Source organism: Oncorhynchus clarkii, chromosome 8 (genome assembly GCF_045791955.1).
Source record: "Oncorhynchus clarkii lewisi isolate Uvic-CL-2024 chromosome 8, UVic_Ocla_1.0, whole genome shotgun sequence".
NCBI classification, from domain to species: Eukaryota; Metazoa; Chordata; class Actinopteri; order Salmoniformes; family Salmonidae; genus Oncorhynchus; species Oncorhynchus clarkii.
The window spans coordinates 4,818,386-4,843,017 of NC_092154.1; the positions used below are offsets into that span (position 1 = coordinate 4,818,386).

At 43.7% G+C, this 24,632-nt stretch overlaps 1 protein-coding gene across 1 annotated transcript in view; it reads left to right on the forward strand.

Moving 5' to 3' along the window:
- Nucleotides 1-24,632, forward strand: part of LOC139415473 (fibronectin type III domain-containing protein 4-like) — a 60,127-nt gene that overhangs the window by 17,974 nt on the left and 17,521 nt on the right. Inside the window, exons 2-3 of the mRNA XM_071163567.1 lie at nucleotides 261-376; nucleotides 3,162-3,366. Of these exons, the coding sequence (XP_071019668.1) occupies nucleotides 261-376; nucleotides 3,162-3,366 (321 nt within the window). The remainder of the gene's footprint in view (nucleotides 1-260; nucleotides 377-3,161; nucleotides 3,367-24,632) is intronic.

A 24,632-nucleotide genomic window follows, 5' to 3' on the forward strand; every position in this document is an offset into this window, starting at 1 on the left:
AAACAGTCAGTCACACCCCCTGGTACCGATACAAACGGTCAGTCACACCCCCTGGTACCGATACAAACAGTCAGTCACACCCCCTGGTACCAATACAAACAAATAATTTCTTTACTTCTGTATCCTCACCCCTTTATATGCTATTGTTCCTCTCTCCTCAGACCGCCTCTCTGACGGTCGCACCACCTTGAAACTAACTCTTTCAGAGACTTACGTAATGTACTTTTCCCCCTAACAAGCTCTTGTTCCTCTCTCCTCAGACCGTCCCCCTGCTCCTGTCAACGTGTCTGTGATGCACCTGAGGGCCGACTCAGCCACTGTCTACTGGGAGATACCTGAGGGTGAAGTCATCATCGGCTTCTCCGTCTCACAGCAGGTGACTACTATGTAGTTATTATTAATAGTTATTAATTATCATAATATTAATTATTATTATTATCTAGCCTAATGGTCTTGTTGACAAAATATACAAATGTAATGGGTGGATGAGATCTTGGTAAAGGTTTAGTTTGCTAAGTGAATTCCACTGTTAAGATGTTTATTTACTAAATGTCATTGCTGTAGAGGTTCTGTTTACATCAGTATTTTATGTGCTAAATGTCCGATGTGTTTTAAGGTGAATAGAGACGTATATATACACTGCATGTTTACTACTGTAATACTTTATGCATTCAGAAAGTATTCAAACCCCTTGACTTTTTAAACATTTTGTTGTGTTACAGCCTTTTTCCAACTTTTTTTGTTGTTGTATCAATCTACACACAATAACCCCCAAATAATGACAAAGCAAAAAAAAAACATTTTTTTCTGAAATGTTTGCAAATTCATTACAACTCAAAATTTCAAGAAGCACTCGCACATCTGAGCCATCTTTTTTGGCAGGTGCGTGGTAACAGTTGAACAAGATGTGGGAAAAAGTAGTAGTAGTAGTAGTAGTAGTAGTAGTAGTAGTAGTAGTAGTAGTAGTAATAGTAGTATAGTAGTATAGAAGTAGTAGTATAGTGGTAGTAGTGTAGTAGTAGTAGTAGTAGTAGTAGTAGTATAGTAGTAGTAGTAGTAGTAGTATAGTAGTAGTAGTAGTAGTAGTATAGTAGTAGTAGTAGAAGTAGCAGTAGTAGTACAGTACTATAGTAGTATAGAAGTAGTAGTATAGTGGTAGTAGTGTAGTAGTAGTAGTAGTAGTAGTAGTAGTAGTAGTAGTAGTATAGTAGTATAGAAGTAGTAGTATAGTGGTAGTAGTGTAGTAGTAGTAGTAGTGGTGGTAGTAGTATAGTAGTATTAGTATAGTAGTAGTAGTAGTAGTATAGTTTTAGTAGCAGTATAGTAGTAGTAGTGGTGGTGGGAGTGGTGTAGTAGTATTAGTATAGTAGTAGTAGTAGTAGTAGTAGTAGTAGTAGTAGTAGTAGTAGTAGTAGTAGCGGAACTACCTATGCATACTGATGTTTAAACATACAACATGTGCATACTGTAGTTACACAGCCTCCTTCTTGTTTAAATGTAATAGACCTATGAATTATGTACAGTGAACTCTGTCTGATATTATATCAACACTAGTGACACAGTTTGAAACATTGGATACATATGCATTTGGTTACAACTTTGTCTCTTCATGTGCAAAACTCATACTATCAGGTATCAAGGTAAGACCCAAGTGCAGACTGTGTTGAAGTTACAATGTTTTATTGTAACAACAGGGGAAGGCAAACGTCAGGTCAAGGCAGGCAGGGGTCAATAATGCAGAGTAGAGGTCAAGGTTCAGGACGGCAGGCAGGCTCAGGGTCAGGACAGGCAGAGGTCGGTAATCCAGAGTAGAGGTCAAGGTTCAGGACGGCAGGCAGGCTCAGGGTCAGGACAGGCAGAGGTCGGTAATCCAGAGTAGAGGTCAAGGTTCAGGACAGCAGGCAGGCTCAGGGTCAGGTCAGGCAGAGGTCGGTAATCCAGAGTAGAGGCCAAGGTACAGGACGGCAGGCAGGCTCAGGGTCAGGTCAGGCAGAGGTTGGTAATCCAGAGTAGAGGTCAAGGTACAGGACGGCAGGCAGGCTCAGGGTCAGGTCAGGCAGAGGTCGATAATCCAGAGTAGAGGTCAAGGTACAGGACGGCAGGCAGGCTCAGGGTCAGGTCAGGCAGAGGTCGGTAATCCAGAGTAGAGGTCAAGGTACAGGACGGCAGACAGGCTCAGGGTCAGGTCAGGCAGAGGTCGGTAATCCAGAGTAGAGGTCAAGGTACAGGACGGCAGGCAGTTAGACAGGGAGGACTGTGGGGAGTTAGATAAGGAGAACACAGGACTGTGGGGAGTTAGATAAGGAGAACATGGAGGACTGTGGGGACTTAGACAGGGAGAATATGGAGGACTGTGGGGAGTTAGACAGGGAGAACATGGAGGACTGTGGGGAGTTAGATAAGGAGAACATGGAGGACTGTGGGGAGTTAGATAAGGAGAACATGGAGGACTGTGGGGAGTTAGATAAGGAGAACATGGAGGACTGTGGGGACTTAGACAGGGAGAATATGGAGGACTGTGGGGAGTTAGACAGGGAGAACATGGAGGACTGTGGGGAGTTAGATAAGGAGAACATGGAGGACTGTGGGGAGTTAGTTAGACAGAGAGGACTGTGTGGAGTTAAACAATACCATTATTATCATTAAGATTAACATATATATCATTAAGGTCTGTGGGGAGTTAGATAGGAAGGACTGTGGGGAGTTCGATGAATAGGACTGTGGGAGTTAGATAGGGAAGAATGTGGGATTAGACATGGAGGACTGTGGGAAGTTAGACTGGGAGAACAGGGAAGACTGGGAAGTTAGACTGGGAGAACAGGGAGGACTGTGGGGAGTTAGACAGGGAGAACATGGAGGACTGTGGGGAGTTAGGCAGGGAGAACATGGAGGACTGTGAGGAGTTAGATAGGGAGAACATGGAGGACTGTGGGGAGTTAGACAGGGAGAATATGGAGGACTGTGGGGAGTTAGACAGGGAGAACATGGAGGACTGTGGGGAGTTAGACAGGGAGAACATGGAGGACTGTGGGGAGTTAGACAGGGAGAACATGGAGGATTGTGGGGAGTTAGACAGGGAGAATATGGAGGACTGTGGGGAGTTAGTTAGTTTCCATCTCAACTCAAACCTTTCTACCCTATATCTCTGTGTTATATCTCAGAGGCAGGAGGGCCACACCCAGCGCTTCATCAGAGAGGTGAACACCACCAGCAGAAGCTGTGTTCTGTGGGATCTGGACCAGGAGACAGACTATATTATCCAGGTCCAGTCTATTGGTCTGTACGGAGAGAGTCAGGCCAGCAAGAGGGTTCACTTCAGAACCCTCAAGAAGTCTGACCGCTTCCCATCCAACAGCTCCAACCAAGGTAACCCTGACCACTGACCCCTAACACTAACCCTCACTCTTCAACAGCTCCAACCAAGGTAACCCTGACCCCTGACCCCTAACACTAACCCTCACTCTTCAACAGCTCCAACCAAGGTAACCCTGACCCCTGACCCCTAACACTAACCCTCACTCTTCAACAGCTCCAACCAAGGTAACCCTGACCCCTATCACTAACCTCCAACCAAGATAACCCTGACCCCCAACACTAACCCTCCTACCAAGGTAACCCTGACCCCCAACATTAACCCTCCAACCAAGGTAACCCTGACCCCCAACACTAACCCTCCAACCAAGGTAACCCTGACCCCTTACACTAACCCTCACTCTTTAACAGCTCCAACCAAGGAAACCCTGACCCCCAACACTATCCCTCCTACCAAGGTAACCCTGACCCCCAACATTAACCCTCCAACCAAGGTAACCCTGACCCCTGACCCCCAACACTATCCCTCCTACCAAGGTAACCCTGACCCCCAACATTAACCTTCCAACCAAGGTAACCCTGAACCCTGACCCCTTACACTAACCCTCACTCTTCAACAGCTCCAACCAAGGTAACCCTGACCCCTATCACTAACCTCCAACCAAGACAACCCTGACCCCTGACCCCCAACACTATCCCTCCTACCAAGGTAACCCTGACCCCCAACATTAACCTTCCAACCAAGGTAACCCTGACCCCTTACACTAACCCTCACTCTCTAACAGCTCCAACCAAGGAAACCCTGACCCCCAACACTAACCCTCCATCCAAGGTAATCCTGACCCCTGGTCCCTAACACTAACCCTTGAACACGAAGAACGACAACCACCAAAACTTTAATTCTATAATGAAACGAATGAATGTCACTCTGAACTATCCACTATAACCACGACAGAGAGAGAGAGGGAGAGAGACAGACAATTCTACAAAAGAAACACACTTTTCAACAGCGATCAAGACGACACACTGAGCGTAAATATATATATTGATTGCAATTGTTCCCGAATGAGTGAGCGTTCATGTGCAAAGGATTAGCATTTCAATTGTTATAATTATCACTCTTCTTAGTCGACCCCCCCTTCCCCTTTTGTCTAACAAGCCACTATGCCGGTTTAGCCCACTAGGGCACATTCTCATTTAATTTCATGTAACCACATTTACCTTGTTTGTTTGTTTGTTTAAGCATTTCTGTGAATTACTTAGTTAGTCATAAATAAATGATTTAAGACAATTGATGTATGGATGACCCATAGTGAAGACTGGGTTCGTGCAGATAACCAACAATTTACAACGTTTGGAATGAGACTAACGTGAGGTAAAGTAAATAATTAATTAATGAATTCATTAATTAATAATTCGAAGACTAATTGATCAGATAAAATATCTGAAAAGTTATTTTAGGAAATTATAACTTTGTAATCTGAATATTTTTCCTTGGTGCCCCGACTTCCTAGTTAATTACAGTTACATGATTAATCAGTATGATCGCGTAATACTAATTACAGAGAATCGTTGATAAAAACAATGTCTTCAGTTAATGATAGTAAAGACACGACACCCCACAACCAAGGTACAGTCACACTAACCCTCCAACCAAGGAAACTCTGACGCCTGTGTCCTGACCCTTAACATTCCAACCAAGGTACAGTCACACTAACCCTCCAACCAAGGAAACTCTGACGCCTGTGTCCTGACCCTTAACATTCCAACCAAGGTACAGTCACACTAACCCTCCAACCAAGGAAACTCTGACGCCTGTGTCCTGACCCTTAACATTCCAACCAAGGTACAGTCACACTAACCCTCCAACCAAGGAAACTCTGACGCCTGTGTCCTGACCCTTAACATTCCAACCAAGGTACAGTCACACTAACCCTCCAACCAAGGAAACTCTGACGCCTGTGTCCTGACCCTTAACATTCCAACCAAGGTACAGTCACACTAACCCTCCAACCAAGGAAACTCTGACGCCTGTGTCCTGACCCTTAACATTCCAACCAAGGTACAGTCACACTAACCCTCCAACCAAGGAAACTCTGACGCCTGTGTCCTGACCCTTAACATTCCAACCAAGGTACAGTCACACTAACCCTCCAACCAAGGAAACTCTGACGCCTGTGTCCTGACCCTCAACATTCCAACCAAGGTACAGTCACACTAACCCTCCAACCAAGGAAACTCTGACGCCTGTGTCCTGACCCTTAACATTCCAACCAAGGTACAGTCACACTAACCCTCCAACCAAGGAAACTCTGACGCCTGTGTCCTGACCCTCAACATTCCAACCAAGGTACAGTCACACTAACCTTGGACTTCAGTTTCATCATACAGAATATGGGCCATGGGATTGGCACTTTCGATCAAATGATCGATTCAGTGTCTGTAGTGAGGTGTTAATGAGGTTCTTAATCATATAATATAAATCAAATCAAATCAACAGCAATATCCTTGTAAATTACAGTTATTTACCAGTGCACCTTTAACATCATTGTAATTTACAGTTAATTACCAGTGCCTCTTTAACATCATTGTAATTTACAGTTATTTACCAGTACATCGTTAACATCATTGTAATTTACAGTTATTTACCAGTGCACCTTTAACATCATTGTAAATTAGTTATTTACCCGTGCCTTTTTAACATCATTGTAAATTACAGTTAATTACCAGTGCACCTTTAACATCATTGTAATTTACAGTTATTTACCAGTGCATCGTTAACATCATTGTATATTACAGTTAATTACCAGTGTGTAGGACACACTGTTATTGACACATTATTAACAGAGCAGAAGTGTTTTACCTGAGACCAATCACGTTCTATCCCACATACAAATCATTAAAGACCAGACAGAAAATATTTACACAGAAGCAACCTAATATCGCACAGTCAACTCTAGTCATTTAGTAAGTTCACCATTCTGAACGCCCACACACCTCAGGTAGCTTTCTGCCTTCAGACGTACAGATGACAGGAAGCCCCACGTATTGAAGAGGACGACCCTGCTATTCTTCCTGCACTCTTCTCTGTCTCTGTCTCTCTCTGTCTCTGTCTCTGTCTCTCTCTCTCTCTGTCTCTCTGCATCTCTCTGTTTGTCTGTCTCGAGTGGGGCTTGATTGACCTTGGCTGGCACAATTTAAATAAAAAAACTGCAAACTAAACCCATCTGGCACTCCAGGCAGGCTAGAGCAAAGGCTTAAAGTATTTGATGAGCCGGTGAGGCTGGTTAAGTGCCTGTAGCCTTCAGGACTGCTCTCCCAGCCGCTCCCAGGGGCCTCCACTGTCTCTATCCCTCTCTCTACCATAGTTCTCCCAGCTTTATTGACAGAGTCCAAGTCTCTCTCTTTCTTCCCATCTCCCTTTCTCTATCCTGATCTTTTTGTCACTACCACTCTCTCTCTTTCTCTCCCCATCTCAAATCAAATCAAATTTATTTGTCACATACACATGGTTAGCAGATGTTAATGCGAGTGTAGCGAAATGCTTGTGCTTCGAGTTGATGATGTGTACGCCGAGGAACTTAAAACTTTCCACCTTCTCCACTACTGTCCCGTCGATGTGGATAGGGGGCTGCTCCCTCTGCCATTTCCTGAAGTCCACAATCATCTCTTTTGTTTTGTTGATGTTGAGTGTGAGGTTATTTTCATGACACCACACTCCGAGGGCCCTCACCTCCTCCCTGTAGGCCGTCTCGTCGTTGTTGGTAATCAAGCCTAAAACTGTAGTGTCGTCCGCAAACTTGATGATTGAGTTGGAGGCGTGCATGGCCACGCAGTCGTGGGTGAACAGGGAGTACAGGAGATGGCTGAGAACGCACCCTTGTGGGGCCCCAGTGTTGAGGATCAGATGTTGTTACACAGCAGACTGGGATAAGGATTGATTGAACATGTCCGTAAACACACCAGCCAGCTGGTCTGCGCATGCTCTGAAGACGCGGCTGGGGATGCCGTCTGGGCCGGCAGCCTTGCGAGGGTTAACACGTTTAAACGTTTTACTCACGTTGGTTGCAGTGAAGGAGATCCCGCAGGTTTTGGCAGCGGGCCGAGTCAGTGGCAGTCTATCTGGGAGCAAGATATCCTGGTCCGCAACAGGGCTGGTTTTCCTTTTGTAGTCCGTGATTGACTGTAGACCCTGCCACATACCCCTCGTGTCTGAGCCGTGGAATTGTGGTTCTACTTTGTCTCTATACTGACCCTTAGCTTGTTTGATTGCCTTGCGGAGGGAATAGCTACACTGTTTGTATTCGGTCATATTTGCGGTCACCATGCCCTAATTAAAAGCAGTGGTTCATGCTTTCAGTTTTGCACAAATGCTGCCATCAATCCGGTTTCTGGTTGGGGAATGTTTTTATAGATGCTGTGAGTACAACATCACCGATGCACTTGCTAATAAACTCGCTCAACGAATCAGCGTATTCATCAATGTTATTGTCCGACGCTATGCGGAACATATCCCAGTCCACGTGATCGAAGCAATCTTGAAGCGTGGAATCCGATTGGTCGGACGAGCATTGAACAGACCTGAGTTTGGGCGCTTCCTGTTTTAGTTTCTGTCTATAGGCTGGGAGCAACAAAATGGAGTCGTGGTCAGATTTTCCGAAAGGAGGGCAGGGGAGGGCTTTATATGCGCCGTGGAAGTTAGAGTAACAATGATCCATGGTTTTGCCAGCCCGGGTCGCACATTCGATATGCTGATAAAAATTAGGGAGCCTTGTTTTCAGATTAACCTTGTTAAAATCCCCAGCTACAATAAATGCAGCCTCAGGATATGTGGTTTCCAGTTAGAGTCCAATGAAGTTCTTTCAGGGCCGTCGATGTGTCTGCTTGGGGGGGATATACACGACTGTGGTTATGATCGAAGAGAATTCTCTTGGTAGATAATGCGGTCTGCATTTGATTGTAAGAAATTCTAGGTCAGGTGAACAAAAGGACTTGAGTTCCTGTATGTTGTTATGATCACACCACGACTCGTTAATCATAAGGCATACCCCCCCCGCCCCTCTTCTTACAAGAGAGATGCTTGTTTCTGTCGGCGTGATGCGTGAAGAAACCAGCTGGCTGTACCGACTCAGATAACGTATATCCCGAGTGAGCCATGTTTCCATGAAACAAAGAACGTTACAATCTCTGATGTCTCTCTGGAAGGCAACCCTTGCTTGGATTTCGTCTACCTTGTTGTCAAGAGACTGGACAATGGCTAGTAGTATAGTATACTAGGGAGCATACGATGTGTGGGCGATGTGCCCGTCTACGGAGCCTGACCAGAAGACCGCTCCGTCTGCCCCTTCTGCGGCGCCATTGTTTTGGTTCGCCGGCTGGGATCCGATCCATTGTCCTGGGTGGTGGACCAAACAGAGGATCCGCTTCGGGAAAGTCGTATTCCTGGTCATAATGTTGGTGAGTTGACGTTGCTCTTATTTCCAATAGTTCCTCCCGACTGTATGTAATAAAACCTAATAATTCCTGGGGTAACAAAGTAAGAATTGCACAGTCTCTCTCTCTCTCTCTCTCTCTCTCTCTCTCTCTCTCTCTCTCTCTCTCTCTCTCTCTCTCTCTCTCTCTCTCTCTCTCTCTCTCTCTCTCTCTCTCTCTCTCTCTCTCTCTCTCTCTCTCTCTCTCTCTCTCTCTCTCTCTCTCTCTCTCTCTCTCTCTCTCTCTCCACATTGCTGCAGGCTGCTGTGAAATTAAGCAACTCTATCTCACTCCGGGTAATCAGGATTCTGACACACACTCTAAAACACTTCAAATCGGGTCCTGGGCTACGCCGATGGCTGCGTCTGAAATCGGTGGGGCCGTGACCAATCGACTGAGGCTTCAATAGCTGTCTGTACTCCCAGTCAGCACAGATGGACATGGTGGAATGAATGTGAAGGAGATGATGGTGTGGTTTAAGTTGTGATGATGTGGTTAAAAGTAGTGATGGTGTAGTTTAAGTAGTGATTGGAAGTGAGTGATGAATGACCACACGTGAAAATGTTTTACCTCTCAACGACACACATGTGATAATGCTTTACCTCTCGACCACACATGATAATGCTTTACCTCACAACCACACATGATAATGCTTTACCTCTCAACCACACATGATAATGCTTTACCCCTCAGCAACACATGATAATGCGTTACCTCTCAACCACACATGATAATGATTTACCTCTCAACCACACATGATAATGCTTTACCTCTCAATCATACATGATAATGCTTTACCTCTCAACCGTACATGATAATGCTTTACCTTTCAATGACACGCATGATAATGCTTTACCTCTCAACCACACACAATAATGCTTTACCTCTCAGCCACACATGATAATGCGTTACCTCTCAACCACACATGATAATGATTTACCTCTCAACCACACATGATAATGCTTTACCTCTCAACCATACATGATAATGCTTTACCTCTCAATCGTACATGATAATGCTTTACCTTTCAGTGACACACATGATAATGCTTTACCTCTCAACCACACACATGATAATACTTTACCTCTCAACCACACACATGATAATGCTTTACCTCGCAATGACACACATGATAATGCTTTACCTCTCAGCCACACATGATAATGCTTTACCCCTCAACCACACACATGACAATGCTTTATCTCTCAGCGACACATATGATAATGCTTTACCTTTCAACGACACACATGATAATGTTTTACTTCTCAACCACACACACATTAATGCTTTACCTCTCAACCACACATGATAATGCTTTACCTCTCAACCGCACACGATAATGCTTTACCTCTCAATGACACACAATAATGCTTTACCTCTCAACCACACACGTCTTGAACTGTACTCCTGAAACTTACTGAAAATGAGAGGATTAAGCACTTCAGGCACACTCCTTGTAGGCTACTGCAAAGAACATACTATATCTATTAGTAATATCGCTAACAGTGATAACTCCCTGACCTCAGGAAGATTAATGGTGGTTGTTATCTCAGAATTACAGTTGCATTATCTTGGTATCTATGGGCTTGTTATAGCTCAGAGAAGAGAGGAGAGGTGAGGAGAGGTGAGGAGAGGAGAGGAGAGGAGAGGAGAGGAGAGGAGAGGAGAGGAGAGGAGAGGAGAAAATCCAGAAAATTACATTTTTAAGTGGCAGCAAGCTTATAGGTCTGCTGCTAGAACCAGTAAAGGCCACTTTACCACTCTTGGGTAACGGAATTACTTTGGCTTCCCTCCAGGCCTGAGGACAGATACAACAACAATATGATAGAAAGGAGTGGCTATAGAGTCAGCTACCATCCTCCGTAGGAGTGGCTATAGAGTCAGCTACCATCCTCAGTAGGAGTGGCTATAGAGTCAGCTACCATCCTCAGTAGGAGTGGCTATAAAGTCAGCTACCATCCTCAGTAGGAGTGGCTATAGAGTCAGCTACCATCCTCAGTAGGAGTGGCTATAGAGTCAGCTACCATCCTCAGTAGGAGTGGCTATAGAGTCAGCTACCATCCTCAGTAGGAGTGGCTATAAAGTCAGCTACCATCCTCAGTAGGAGTGGCTATAGAGTCAGCTACCATCCTCAGTAGCTTTCCATCTAAGTTGTCAATGCCAGGAGGTTTGTCAATATTTTTCCACCTCTCCCACATTAACTTTACAAAATTCAAACTTGCAATGCTTTTCTTGTATTTTAATTTTATTTTTATGCATGAATACAATTTCTCACTGTTCGTTGTTGGCATTTCCTGCCTAAGTTTGCCCACTTTGCCAATGAAATAATCATTAAAATAATTAGCAACCTCCAATGGTTTTGTGACGAATAAGCCATCTGATTCGATGAAAGATGGCGTTTAATTTGTCTTTCTGCCCATAATTTCATTTAAAGATGGAGAGGAGAGGAGAGGAGAGGAGAGGAGAGGAGAGGAGAGGAGAGGACAGTACAGGACAGGACGCCTGGAATTCAGCCTCCACCTCCATCCCAAAATAGCCTCATCTGTCCCCCTCTTAGTACAATCTCCACCACACAATTAAGTGATAACTCACCTCCTTAACGTAATGTCACAAGTCTCTCTTTTATGTGAGATTCAGACCCACCGACCGAACAACGGCTGTGCTTTAAAAAGCCTTTTTAATCTGGCTTCCTCACAACATAACAGAGACGTTCCAGGGATGTTTTGTTACAGCCAAAGCAGAAAGCTTTTTCCCATCTCACATTCAATCTCCCATTCGAACTTAATTGATTATTAACAGAGCAGCCGAATGCATGTACAGGCCATCCAATGAGACACAGCTATACAGTCCAGAATCAATAGCAGTGTTGTTATTCCCACCAGCAAATCTCCTGCAGTGCCTTTAAAACGTTTTTTGCCCACTTTCTGATTTTCTCTATTTTTGCCTATTTTTCTCACTTAAATGTAATCAGATTTTCAACCAAAACCTAGTATTAGATAAAGGGAACTCAAGTAAACAAATGACACAAAAAATGGATACTAATTGTTTTAATAAACAAAGTTATGCAACACCCAATGCCCCTACGGACAGATGGCCTGACATTCTCCTGTAGAATTCTCTGATACGGGGCAGAATTCATGGTTACTTCAATGTTAAGATGTGAGGCAGCAAAGCATCCCAAAACCATCACACCACCCACGCCTGACCGTTGGTATGAAGTTCTTACTGTAGAATGCAGTGTTTTGTTTTTGCTCGACATAACGTGAACCATGTCGTCCAAGTAGCGTCACAGGCTCTCTTTCCATTTCCCTTAAAAAACCGATGCATCCGGTTCTTTGTGACGCCGCAGAGGGGTCACTAGGCATTCTCTCAACCAGCTTCACCTTGGAATGCTTTTCCAACAGTCTTGAAGGAGTTCCCACATATGCTGAGCACTTGTTGGCTGCTTAGAATGCCTGGAATGCATTTCAATTAACAGGTGTGCCTTGCGTTTGTGCCAATCAGTTGTGTTGTGACAAGGTAACAACCACTGTGTCTTTGTGAGACGCAGAGCAGGATGATCACCACATGTGTGGTTCCCACCGTGAAGCATGGAGGAGGAGGTGTGGGGGTGCTTTACTGGGGACACTTTCTGTGATTTATTTAGAATTCAAGGCACACTTAACCAGCATGGCTACCACAGCATTCTGCAGCGATACCCCATCCCATCTAGGTTGCGCTTAGTTGGGACTATCATTTGTTTTTCAACAGGACAATGACCCAAAACAGGCTGTGTAAGGGCTATTTGACCAAGGAGAGGGGTGGAGTGCTGCATCAGATGACCTGACCTCCACGATCACCCGACCTCAACCCAATTGAGATGGTTTGGGATGAGTTTGACCGCAGAGTGAAGGAAAAGCAGCCAACAAGTGCTCAACAAGTGCTCATGTTGGAACTCCTTCAAGACTGTTGGAAAAGCCTTCCAGGTGAAGCTGGTTGAGAGAATGCCAAGAGTGTGCAAATCTGTCATCAAGGCAAAGGGTGACAACTTTGAAGAATCTCCCATATAAAATACATTTTAATTTGTTTAACACTTTTTTGGTTACTACATGATACCATATGTGTTCTTTCATAGTTTTGGAGTCTTCACTGTTATTCTAGAATGTAGAAAATAGTAGAAATAAAGAAAAACCCTTGACTGAGTAGGTGTGTCCAAACTTTTAACTGTTACTGTATATATGCATATACCAAAATATGTGGAGACCCCTTTGAAATTTGTGGAGTGAGTGGATTCGGCTATTTCAGACCACACAGCCATGCATGCTCCATAGACAAACATTGTTATTAGAATGGTCTTATCGAAGAGCTCAGTGACTTTCAACGTGTCACAGTTTGCTAGAGCTGATCTGGTTCAACTCTAAGTGATGTTACTGTGAAGCGGAAATGTCTAAGAGCAACAACGGCTCAGCCACAAAGTGGTAGTCCACACAAGCTCACAGAACGGGACCGCGGACTGCTGAAGGGCTTAGCGCGAAGCTCGCAAAAAATTGCCTGTCCTCGGTTGCAACACTCACTGCCTTGTTCCAAACGGCCTCTGGGAAGCAACGTCCGCACAACAACTGTTTGTTGGGAGCTTCATGAAATGGGTTTCCATGGCCGAGCAGCCGCACACAAGCCTAAGATCCCCAATTCCAAGCGTTGGTTGTAGTGGTGTAAAGCTCTGGAGCAGCGGAAACACGTTCTCTGGAGTCATGCATCACGCTTCTGGGTTAGGCGGATGTCAGGACAACGCTACCTACACCAATGCATAGTGCCAACTGTAAAGTTTGATGGAGGAGGAATAATGGTCCGGGGCTGTTTTACTTGATTCGATTTACTTCTGGAACGATTCAGTCTGTCTACAGTTGTAGACAATCAATTGCACCATTAATTTGATGTGAGCTAAACAAGCTTATCTTTCTCCTGCTGCAAAGACGTGTTTGTGTTCATCTGTTCACAAACAGTCTGTCTACAGCTTATTGGGATGCAGACAGCATTGTGTTTTGCTTTCTTACTGTTGTCTGTTGTCAAGCCCGTGCAGCTGGTTTTAGATAGTGAGTTAATCATCAGTCAGAACCTGTCTTTCGTTTCAAGTCTCACAGAAATGTTGTCTAAAAGGACCTCTTTACCAGATATGTGAATATTTCTACAACGGAAGTACACAGTTCACATAGAGTACAAAGATTTGACATGTTTACATCCAAATAACCATATTCCCTATTCATAGGGTCCTGGTCTAAAGTAGTATACTATATACTAACCCCTAAGGGTCCTGGTCTAAAGTAGTATACTATATACCAACCCCTATGGGTCCTGGTCTAAAGTAGTATACTATATACCAACCCTTATGGGTCCTGGTCTAAAGTAGTATACTATATACTAACCCATATTGCCTATTCATAGGGTCCTGGTCTAAAGTAGTATACTATACACTAACCCATATTCCCTGTTCATAGGGTCCTGGTCTAAAGTAGTATACTATACACTAACCCATATTCCCTGTTCATAGGGTCCTGGTCTAAAGTAGTATACTATATACCGACCCCTAAGGGTCCTGGTCTAAAGTATACTATATACCGACCCCTAAGGGTCCTGGTCTAAAGTAGTATACTATATACCAACCCCTAAGGGTCCTGGTCTAAAGTAGTATACTATATACCAACCCCTATGGGTCCTGGTCTAAAGTAGTATACTCTGTACCAACCCCTATGGGTCCTGGTCTAAAGTAGTATACTCTGTACCAACCTCTATGGGCCCTGGTCTAAAGTAGTATACTCTGTACCGACCCCTAAGGGTCCTAGTCTAAAGTAGTATACTATATACCAACCCCTATGGGTCCTGGTCTAAAGTAGTATACTCTGTACCAACCCCTAAGGGTCCTGGTCTAAAGTAGTATACTATATACCGACCCCTAAGGGTCCTGGTCTAAAGTAGTATACTATATACCGACCCCTAAGGGTCCTGGTTTAAAGTAGTATACTCTGTACCAACCCCTAAGGGTCCTGGTCTAAAGTAGTATACTATATACCAACCCCTATGGGTCCTGGTCTAAAGTAGTATACTCTGTACCAACCCCTATGGGTCCTGGTCTAAAGTAGTATACTCTGTACCAACCTCTATGGGCCCTGGTCTAAAGTAGTATACTATATACCAACCCTTATGGGTCCTGGTCTAAAGTAGTATGCTATATACTAACCCATATTCCCTATTCATAGGGTTTTGGGCAAACTAACCCCTATGGGTCCTGGTCTACAGTAGTATACTATATACCAACCCCTATGAGCCCTGGTCTAAAGTAGTATACTATATACCAACCCCTATGAGCCCTGGTCTAAAGTAGTATACTATATACCAACCCCTATGGGTCCTGGTCTAAAGTAGTATACTATATACTAACCCATATTGCCTATTCATAGGGTCCTGGTCTAAAGTAGTATACTATACACTAACCCATATTCCCTGTTCATAGGGTCCTGGTCTAAAGTAGTATACTATATACCAACCCCTATGGGTCCTGGTCTAAAGTAGTATACTATATACCAACCCCTAAGGGTCCTGGTCTAAAGTAGTATACTCTGTACCAACCCCTAAGGGTCCTGGTCTAAAGTAGTATACTCTGTACCAACCCCTAAGGGTCCTGGTCTAAAGTAGTATACTATATACCGACCCCTAAGGGTCCTGGTCTAAAGTAGTATACTATATACCAACCCCTATGGGTCCTGGTCTAAAGTAGTATACTATATACCAACCCCTATGGGTCCTGGTCTAAAGTAGTATACTCTGTACCAACCCCTATGGGCCCTGGTCTAAAGTAGTATACTATATACCAACCCATATTGCCTATTCATAGGGTCCTGGTCTAAAGTAGTATACTATATACTAACCAATATTCCCTATTCATAGAGTCCTGGTCTAAAGTAGTATACTATACACTAACCCATATTCCCTGTTCATAGGGTCCTGGTCTAAAGTAGTATACTATATACCAACCCCCATGGGTCCTGGTCTAAAGTAGTATACTATATACCAACCCCTAAGGGTCCTGGTCTAAAGTAGTATACTATATACCAACCCCTATGGGTCCTGGTCTAAAGTAGTATACTATATACCAACCCCTATGGGTCCTGGTCTAAAGTAGTATACTATATACCAACCCCTATGGGTCCTGGTCTAAAGTAGTATACTATATAACAACCCCCATGGGTCCTGGTCTAAAGTAGTATACTATATACCAACCCTTATGGGTCCTGGTCTAAAGTAGTATGCTATATACTAACCCATATTCCCTATTCATAGGGTTTTGGGCAAACTAACCCGTATGGGTCCTGGTCTACAGTAGTATACTATATACCAACCCCTATGAGCCCTGGTCTAAAGTAGTATACTATATACCAACCCCTATGGGTCCTGGTCTAAAGTAGTATACTCTGTACCAACCTCTATGGGCCCTGGTCTAAAGTAGTATACTATATACCAACCCCTATGGGTCCTGGTCTAAAGTAGTATACTCTGTACCAACCTCTATGGGCCCTGGTCTAAAGTAGTATACTATATACCAACCCCTATGGGTCCTGGTCTAAAGTAGTATACTCTGTACCAACCTCTATGGGCCCTGGTCTAAAGTAGTATACTCTGTACCAACCTCTATGGGCCCTGGTCTAAAGTAGTATACTATATACCAACCCTTATGGGTCCTGGTCTAAAGTAGTATACTATATACCAACCCATATTGCCAGTTCATAGGGTCCTGGTCTAAAGTAGTATACTATACACTAACCCATATTCCCTGTTCATAGGGTCCTGGTCTAAAGTAGTATACTATATACCGACCCCTATGAGCCCTGGTCTAAAGTAGTATACTATATACCAACCCCTAAGGGTCCTGGTCTAAAGTAGTATACTATATACCAACCCCTAAGGGTCCTGGTCTAAAGTAGTATACTCTGTACCAACCCCTAAGGGTCCTGGTCTAAAGTAGTATACTATATACCAACCCCTAAGGGTCCTGGTCTAAAGTAGTATACTCTGTACCAACCCCTAAGGGTCCTGGTCTAAAGTAGTATACTATATACCAACCCCTATGGGTCCTGGTCTAAAGTAGTATACTATATACCAACCCCTATGGGTCCTGTTCTAAAGTAGTATACTCTGTACCAACCCCTATGGGTCCTGGTCTAAAGTAGTATACTATATACCAACCCCCATGGGTCCTGGTCTAAAGTAGTATACTATATACCAACCCCCATGGGTCCTGGTCTAAAGTAGTATACTATATACCAACCCTTATGGGTCCTGGTCTAAAGTAGTATACTCTGTACCAACCCCTATGGGCCCTGGTCTAAAGTAGTATACTATATACCAACCCCCATGGGCCCTGGTCTAAAGTAGTATACTATATACCAACCCCTATGAGCCCTGGTCTAAAGTAGTATACTATATACCAACCCTTATGGGTCCTGGTCTAAAGTAGTATACTATATACCAACCCATATTGCCTATTCATAGGGTCCTGGTCTAAAGTAGTATACTATATACTAACCCATATTCCCTGTTCATAGGGTCCTGGTCTAAAGTAGTATACTATATACCAACCCCTAAGGGTCCTGGTCTAAAGTAGTATACTATACACTAACCCATATTCCCTGTTCATAGGGTCCTGGTCTAAAGTAGTATACTATATACCAACCCCTAAGGGTCCTGGTCTAAAGTAGTATACTATACACTAACCCATATTCCCTGTTCATAGGGTCCTGGTCTAAAGTAGTATACTATATACCAACCCCTAAGGGTCCTGGTCTAAAGTAGTATACTATATACCAACCCCTAAGGGTCCTGGTCTAAAGTAGTATACTATATACCAACCCTTATGGGTCCTGGTCTAAAGTAGTATGCTATATACTAACCCATATTCCCTATTCATAGGGTTTTGGGCAAACTAACCCCTATGGGTCCTGGTCTACAGTAGTATACTATATACCAACCCCTAAGAGCCCTGGTCTAAAGTAGTATACTATATACCAACCCCTATGAGCCCTGGTCTAAAGTAGTATACTATATACCAACCCCTATGGGTCCTGGTCTAAAGTAGTATACTATATACCAACCCCTAAGGGTCCTGGTCTAAAATAGTATGCTATATACCAACCCCTATGGGTCCTGGTCTAAAGTAGTATACTATATACCAACCCCTATGAGCCCTGGTCTAAAGTAGTATACTATATACCAACCCCTATGGGCCCTGGTCTAAAGTAGTATACTATATAGAGAATAGGGTGCCATTTTGGGAAGCAGACCCAGAGTCAGTTTCATTGCTGCAGTATGCTTGCGGAGCCAGATTTGTCCCATTCTAGAACACCGTATAAATAAAATATAATAAAACACCATTCAGTGTTTTTCCCAGCTGGCCTGACGACTGTTCTGAGAGCAAGGAGAAACTCTTTGCCGGCATCCCAAACGGCACACTATTCCCTTTATAGTGCACTACTTTTTAACCAGAGCCCATAGAGCTCTGGTCAAAAGTAGTGCACTTATATAGGAAATAGGGTACCATTTGGGATGCCGGCTCTCTCTTCTGAAAGCCTCTCTTTATGGCCTGCAAAATCACATGTGTACGTTTTTATATTTTTACTAGGCAGTAATGAATTTGAACTATGCTTGTTTTTCCAGATGGGAAAACTCGGGCAAAGCATTGATTCTTATACAAATTCCACAACAATAACCTATTCAAATTGAAATTCCCCCTATCCATCCATCCACACATACTACATTGTGTGCTATTGAAACGGCAGCTCTGTCATTGTTAGATTTAATGAATGTATTGGTTAGGGATCAACCCCAAGGGGAACAGGATTTATGTCTGTCAGTATCTGCCTCGGAGTCATAATTATATTCTATAGATCAAAACGCTGACTACACCAGTGGAGGCTCCTCAGAGGAGGAAGGGGAGGACCAACCTTCTCAGTGAATTTCATAAAAATAAACATTTTAAAACATTGAAAAAGTTGTAATACTATACTAAATATATTCACATGTAAATAAATAATTGATTAAAACACACTGTTTTGAAATTAAAGTCTACAGTAACCTCAACAGCACTCTATAGGGTAGCACCATGGTGTAGCCGGAGGACAGCTAGCTTCCGTCCTCCTCTAGGTACATTGACATCAATACAAAACATAGGAGGCTCATGGTTCTCACCCCCTTCCATAGACTTACACAGTAATTATGACAACTTCCGGGAGGACGTCTTCCAGCTTATCAGAGCTCTTGCAGCATGAACTGACATGTTGTCCACCCAATCAAAGGATCAGATAATGAATCTAGTACTGAAAGCATAAGTTCCAGCTAGCTAGCAATGCAGTGCATGAAAACTGATGAGTAGTTGACTCAAAGAGAGAGAAAGACAATAGTTGAAGAGTTTTCTATTAATGAATTTCAAGCAAGAGAGAGAGCGTGTCATTTTCTTTCACTTTCAGTTTCACTTACTTGTGAAAAAATGCTACTGGCTAGTTTAGTTACTCAAACACCAGGCTCAAAGAGAGGAATTTTATGTTAGCTATCCGGCTATGACTATCCAACACAACACTGGAACTCTTCCAAGTCAAGGTTAGCTTTTGGTATTATTAATTTATTGCACCGGGACCCGCCGGTGTAATTGCTTACTGACTGTACACTGTAACGTTACTGTATGATTGTAGTGTTAGTTCTATTAAAATAACTTCTTATGACTGCAGGGGCAGTATTGAGTAGCTTGGATGAAAGGTGCCCAGAGGGGCCCAGAATAAACTGCCTGCTCCTCAGTCCCAGTTGCTAATATATGCATATTATTAGTAGAATTGGATAGAAAACACTCTGATATTTCTAAAACTTTTTGAATGATGTCTGTGAGTATAACAGAACTCATACGGCAGGCAAAAACCTGAGAAGAAATCCAAACAGGATTTGGGAAAACTGAGGTTGGTCAATTTTAAACCCAGCCCCTATTGAATAAACGGTGGGGGATATTGGTTACGTTGCACTTCCTAAGGCTTCCACTAGATGTCAACCGTCTTTAGAAACTTCTTTGAGGATTCTACTGTGAAGTGGGACCGAATGAGAGAGGAATGAGTCAGGTCTGCCATGAGCTGACCATGCTCTGACCATGCGCGTTCACATGAGAGGGAGCTCTATTCCATCGCACTTCTGAAGACAATGGAATTCTACGGTTGGAACGTTATTGCAGATTTATGTTAAAAACATCCTAAAGATTGATTCCATACATTGTTTGACATGTTTCTACGGACAGTATTGGAACTTTTTGACATTTCGTCTGCAACTAGGGAACGCGCGTCATGGATTTGTTTACCAAACATGCTAACAAAAGTAGCTCTTTGGACATAAATGTTGGACATTATTGAACTAAATCAAACATTTAATGTGGAACTGGGATTCCTGGGAGTGCATTCTGATGAAGATCATTAAAGGTAAGTGAATATTTATAATGCTATTTCTGACTAATGTTGGCTATCCAATACGGCGGATATCTTTTTGGCTGCTTTGTTGTCTGAAAGCTGTAATCAGATTATTGCATGGTTTGCTTTTTCCGTAAAGTGTTTTTGAAATCTGACACAGCATTAAGGAGAAGTGTATCTATATTTCCATGTCTAACAATTGTATTTTCATCGACATTTATAATGATTATTTCTGTAAAATTATGTGGCTCTGCAATATCACCGGATGTTTTTGGAACTGTGAACATAACGCGCCAATGTATACTGAGATTTTTTTTATATAAATATGCACTTTATCGAACAAAACATATATGTATTGTGTAACATGAAGTCCTATGAGTGTCATCTGATGAAGATCATCAAAGGTTAGTGATTCATTTTATTTTATTTGTGCTTTTTGTGACTCCTCTCTTTGGCTGGAAAAATGGCAGATTTTTTCTGTGACTTGGCGGTGACCTAACATAATCATTTTTGGTGCTTTCGATGTAAAGCCTATTTGAAATCGGACACTTTGGTGGAATTAACAACAAGATTAGCTTTAAAATTGTATAAGATACATGTATGTTTGAGGAATTTTAATTATGAGATTTCTGTTGTTTGAATTTGGAGCTCTTGCACTTTCACTGGCTGTTGTCATATCGATCCCGTTAACGGGATTGCAGCCTTAACGATGATTTAACTGTGTTGACATTATTTTAGCTAATATGGGGACAACGATGTAGGATGTGTGTAGCGGTTATGACATGGTTTGGCTTGGAAAGGTTTTTTCACCTGGTCACAGGTGATGTGTTGTGCACAAACGAAAGGAACCGTTGAGAGGAGGAGAGTGCATAGAGGATAGAATGAATTCAACATGGCTGCTATTAAAGTGAACTTTGTTAATACGTGATCGTGGGTGTATTCATTCCGCCGATTCTGTTGAAAAATGTTTCGCAAACGGAAGCAAACGGAACAAAACGGGGATAAACATACCTAAAGTTGTCCTCCCTCATCATCAACGGCACTGACCGCCACTGATGAAAGTGTATACAGCGGCCGTGAAAAAGCCCATTTTCTGATTTGCTCTATTTTTGTATCTTTTTTTAAAACTGAATGTTCTTAAACCAAAACCTAATATTAGATAAAGGTCATTACTAAGCTCAGGAACTGATCCCTCTGTGACTGGATCCTGGACCTCCTGATGGTTGACCCAGGTGAAAAGAGCAGGCCTCTACCAAGCTGATCCTCAACACAGGGGCCCCACAGGGGTGCGTGCTCAGCCCCCTCCTGTCTTGCCTGACTTCATGGCCAGGCACGACACCAACACTATCATCCACTTTACCTTTTATATTCATATACTGTCCATACACACCATTATATATATACAGTACGGCTCATGAAGCTGGTTGAGATAATGCCAAGAGTGTGCAAAGCTGTCATCAAGTCAAAGGCTGGCTACTTTGAAGAACAAAATATATTTTGATTTGTTTTACACTTTTTTGGTTACGACATGATTCCATATGTGTTATTTCATGGTTGTTTATGTCTTCACTGTTATTCTACAATGTAGAAAATAGTAAAAATAAAGAAAAACCCTTGAATGAGTAGGTGTATCCACACTTGTGACTGGTACTGTATGTGTACACAACCTGACCAAAAGTATGTGGACACCTGCTCATCAAACATCTAATTCGAAAATCATGGGCATTAGTATGGAGTTGGTCCCCGCTTCTCTGCTATAACAGCCTACACTCTTCTGGGAAGGCTTTCTACAAGATTTTGGAACGTTGCTGCTATAACAGCCTCCACTCCTCTGGGAAGGCGTTCCACTAGATGTAGGAACAATGCTGCTATAACAGCCTCCACTCCTCTGGGATGGCTTTCCACTAGATGTTGGAACATTACGGCAGGGACTTGCTTCTATTCAGCCCCAAGAGCATAATTTTTTTGTAATCTTTATTTAACTAGGTAAAACCCATTGAGGATAAAAACCTCTTTTGCGAGGGCGACCTGGCAAGAAGGCAAAATGGGGAAATAGCAACGTGTCCATAAAACATTACAGAGAAATACAGAATACACACCAAAGACAAAGTCACAAGTTAAAGATACAATTGAAGATCAGAAACAACAGCAGTGTTGTCAATAAGAGTCTTACCAACAGACAAGAACACCAACTCCCCTAACTTTACAATCTTCTGAAGCATGTTCCAAGATGAAGGGACATTATGGGAAAAAATATTGTTTCCCCATCTCAGTTCTACAGGAACAGACAAGGACAGCAGCGACTGTGAATGAAGACTGTATTGAGTGACTGATCTGGTCAGTAAAAGAACAGAGATACAAAGGGAGTTGTCCCATCAATGTTTTGTACACAAAAGTGTTCCAGTGCTTTAGCCTCCTGGTGGAGAGGTGGACAGGTCCATTGTACAGGTCCATTACACCACAGCATACAGATCACAGTGATGGGTCAGTGATGGGTCAGTGATGGGTCAGTGATGGGTCAGTGATGGGTCAGTGATCTAGCGTTGGTAATACATCTTAAAGCACCATGACACACTGTGTTCAGAGTTTAAGGTCCTTGCTGAGGCATATAGACAATGTCACCATAATACAGCACTGATTAAAAAGAAGTGCTTTGAACAAGATCTTTTCTGACAAACATTGAAAAGCAAGATATGTTCCTGAAATAGAAACCCGGTTTCAATTTCAGTTTTCTTGGTCAAGTTATCAATGTGCTGTTTAAAATTCAACTTTTTCATCTAACCAAATCCCAAGATACTTATAGTAGGTGACCCTATCAATTTTCTGGCCTTTTATAGTTAAAATCTTTAAGTGACTCCATCTGTTAACTTTCAGGGAAGAGAAAACCATCAATTTTGTTTTCCTTTCATTAAGCACAAGTTTAATTTGGAAAAGCTGCCTTTGAAAAAACATCAAAGGCCAACTGTAAGTCCTAAAAAGCCTTCTCAATATGAGATGCGCTGGAATAAATAATTGGGTCTTCAGCATACAGATGGAAATTTGCAGAGTCAACAGTCTTCCCTATATCATTTATATACAGTGTAAAAAAAGGATCAGACCTAAAATTGAGGGAACTCCTTTTGTAAGCCTTTGATTTCATACCCTCCTGAGCTACACACTGCGTTCTGTCAGAAAGGTAGTTCTGCGTGGTCAACAGTGTTGAAGGCCGACAGCAGGGCGTGGTCAACAGTGTTGAAGGCCGACAGCAGGGCGTGGTCAACAGTGTTGAAGGCCGACAGCAGGGCGTGGTCAACAGTGTTGAAGGCCGACAGCAGGGCGTGGTCAACAGTGTTGAAGGCCGACAGCAGGGCGTGGTCAACAGTGTTGAAGGCTGACAGCAGGGCGTGGTCAACAGTGTTGAAGGCTGACAGCAGGGCGTGGTCAACAGTGTTGAAGGCCGACAGCAGGGCGTGGTCAACAGTGTTGAAGGCCGACAGCAGGGCGTGGTCAACAGTGTTGAAGGCCAACAGCAGGGCGTGGTCAACAGTGTTGAAGGACAACAGCAGGACGTGGTCAACAGTGTTGAAGGCCGACAGCAGGGCGTGGTCAACAGTGTTGAAGGCTGACAGCAGGGCGTGGTCAACAGTGTTGAAGGCTGACAGCAGGGCGTGGTCAACAGTGTTGAAGGCCGACAGCAGGGCGTGGTCCACAGTGTTGAAGGCCGACAGCAGGGCGTGGTCAACAGTGTTGAAGGCCGACAGCAGGGCGTGGTCAACAGTGTTGAAGGCCAACAGCAGGGCATGGTCAACAGTGTTGAAGGCCGACAGCAGGGCGTGGTCAACAGTGTTGAAGGCTGACAGCAGGGCGTGGTCAACAGTGTTGAAGGCCAACAGCGGGGCGTGGTCAACAGTGTTGAAGGCTGACAGCAGGGCGTGGTCAACAGTGTTGAAGGCTGACAGCAGGGCGTGGTCAACAGTGTTGAAGGCCGACAGCAGGGCGTGGTCAACAGTGTTGAAGGCTGACAGCAGGGCGTGGTCAACAGTGTTGAAGGCTGACAGCAGGGCGTGGTCAACAGTGTTGAAGGCCGACAGCAGGGTGTGGTCAACAGTGTTGAAGGCTGACAGCAGGGCGTGGTCAACAGTGTTGAAGGCTGACAGCAGGGCGTGGTCAACAGTGTTGAAGGCTGACAGCAGGGCGTGGTCAACAGTGTTGAAGGCTGACAGCAGGGCGTGGTCAACAGTGTTGAAGGCTGACAGCAGGGCGTGGTCAACAGTGTTGAAGGCCGACAGCAGGGCGTGGTCAACAGTGTTGAAGGCCGACAGCAGGGCGTGGTCAACAGTGTTGAAGGCCGACAGCAGGGCGTGGTCAACAGTGTTGAAGGCCGACAGCAGGGCGTGGTCA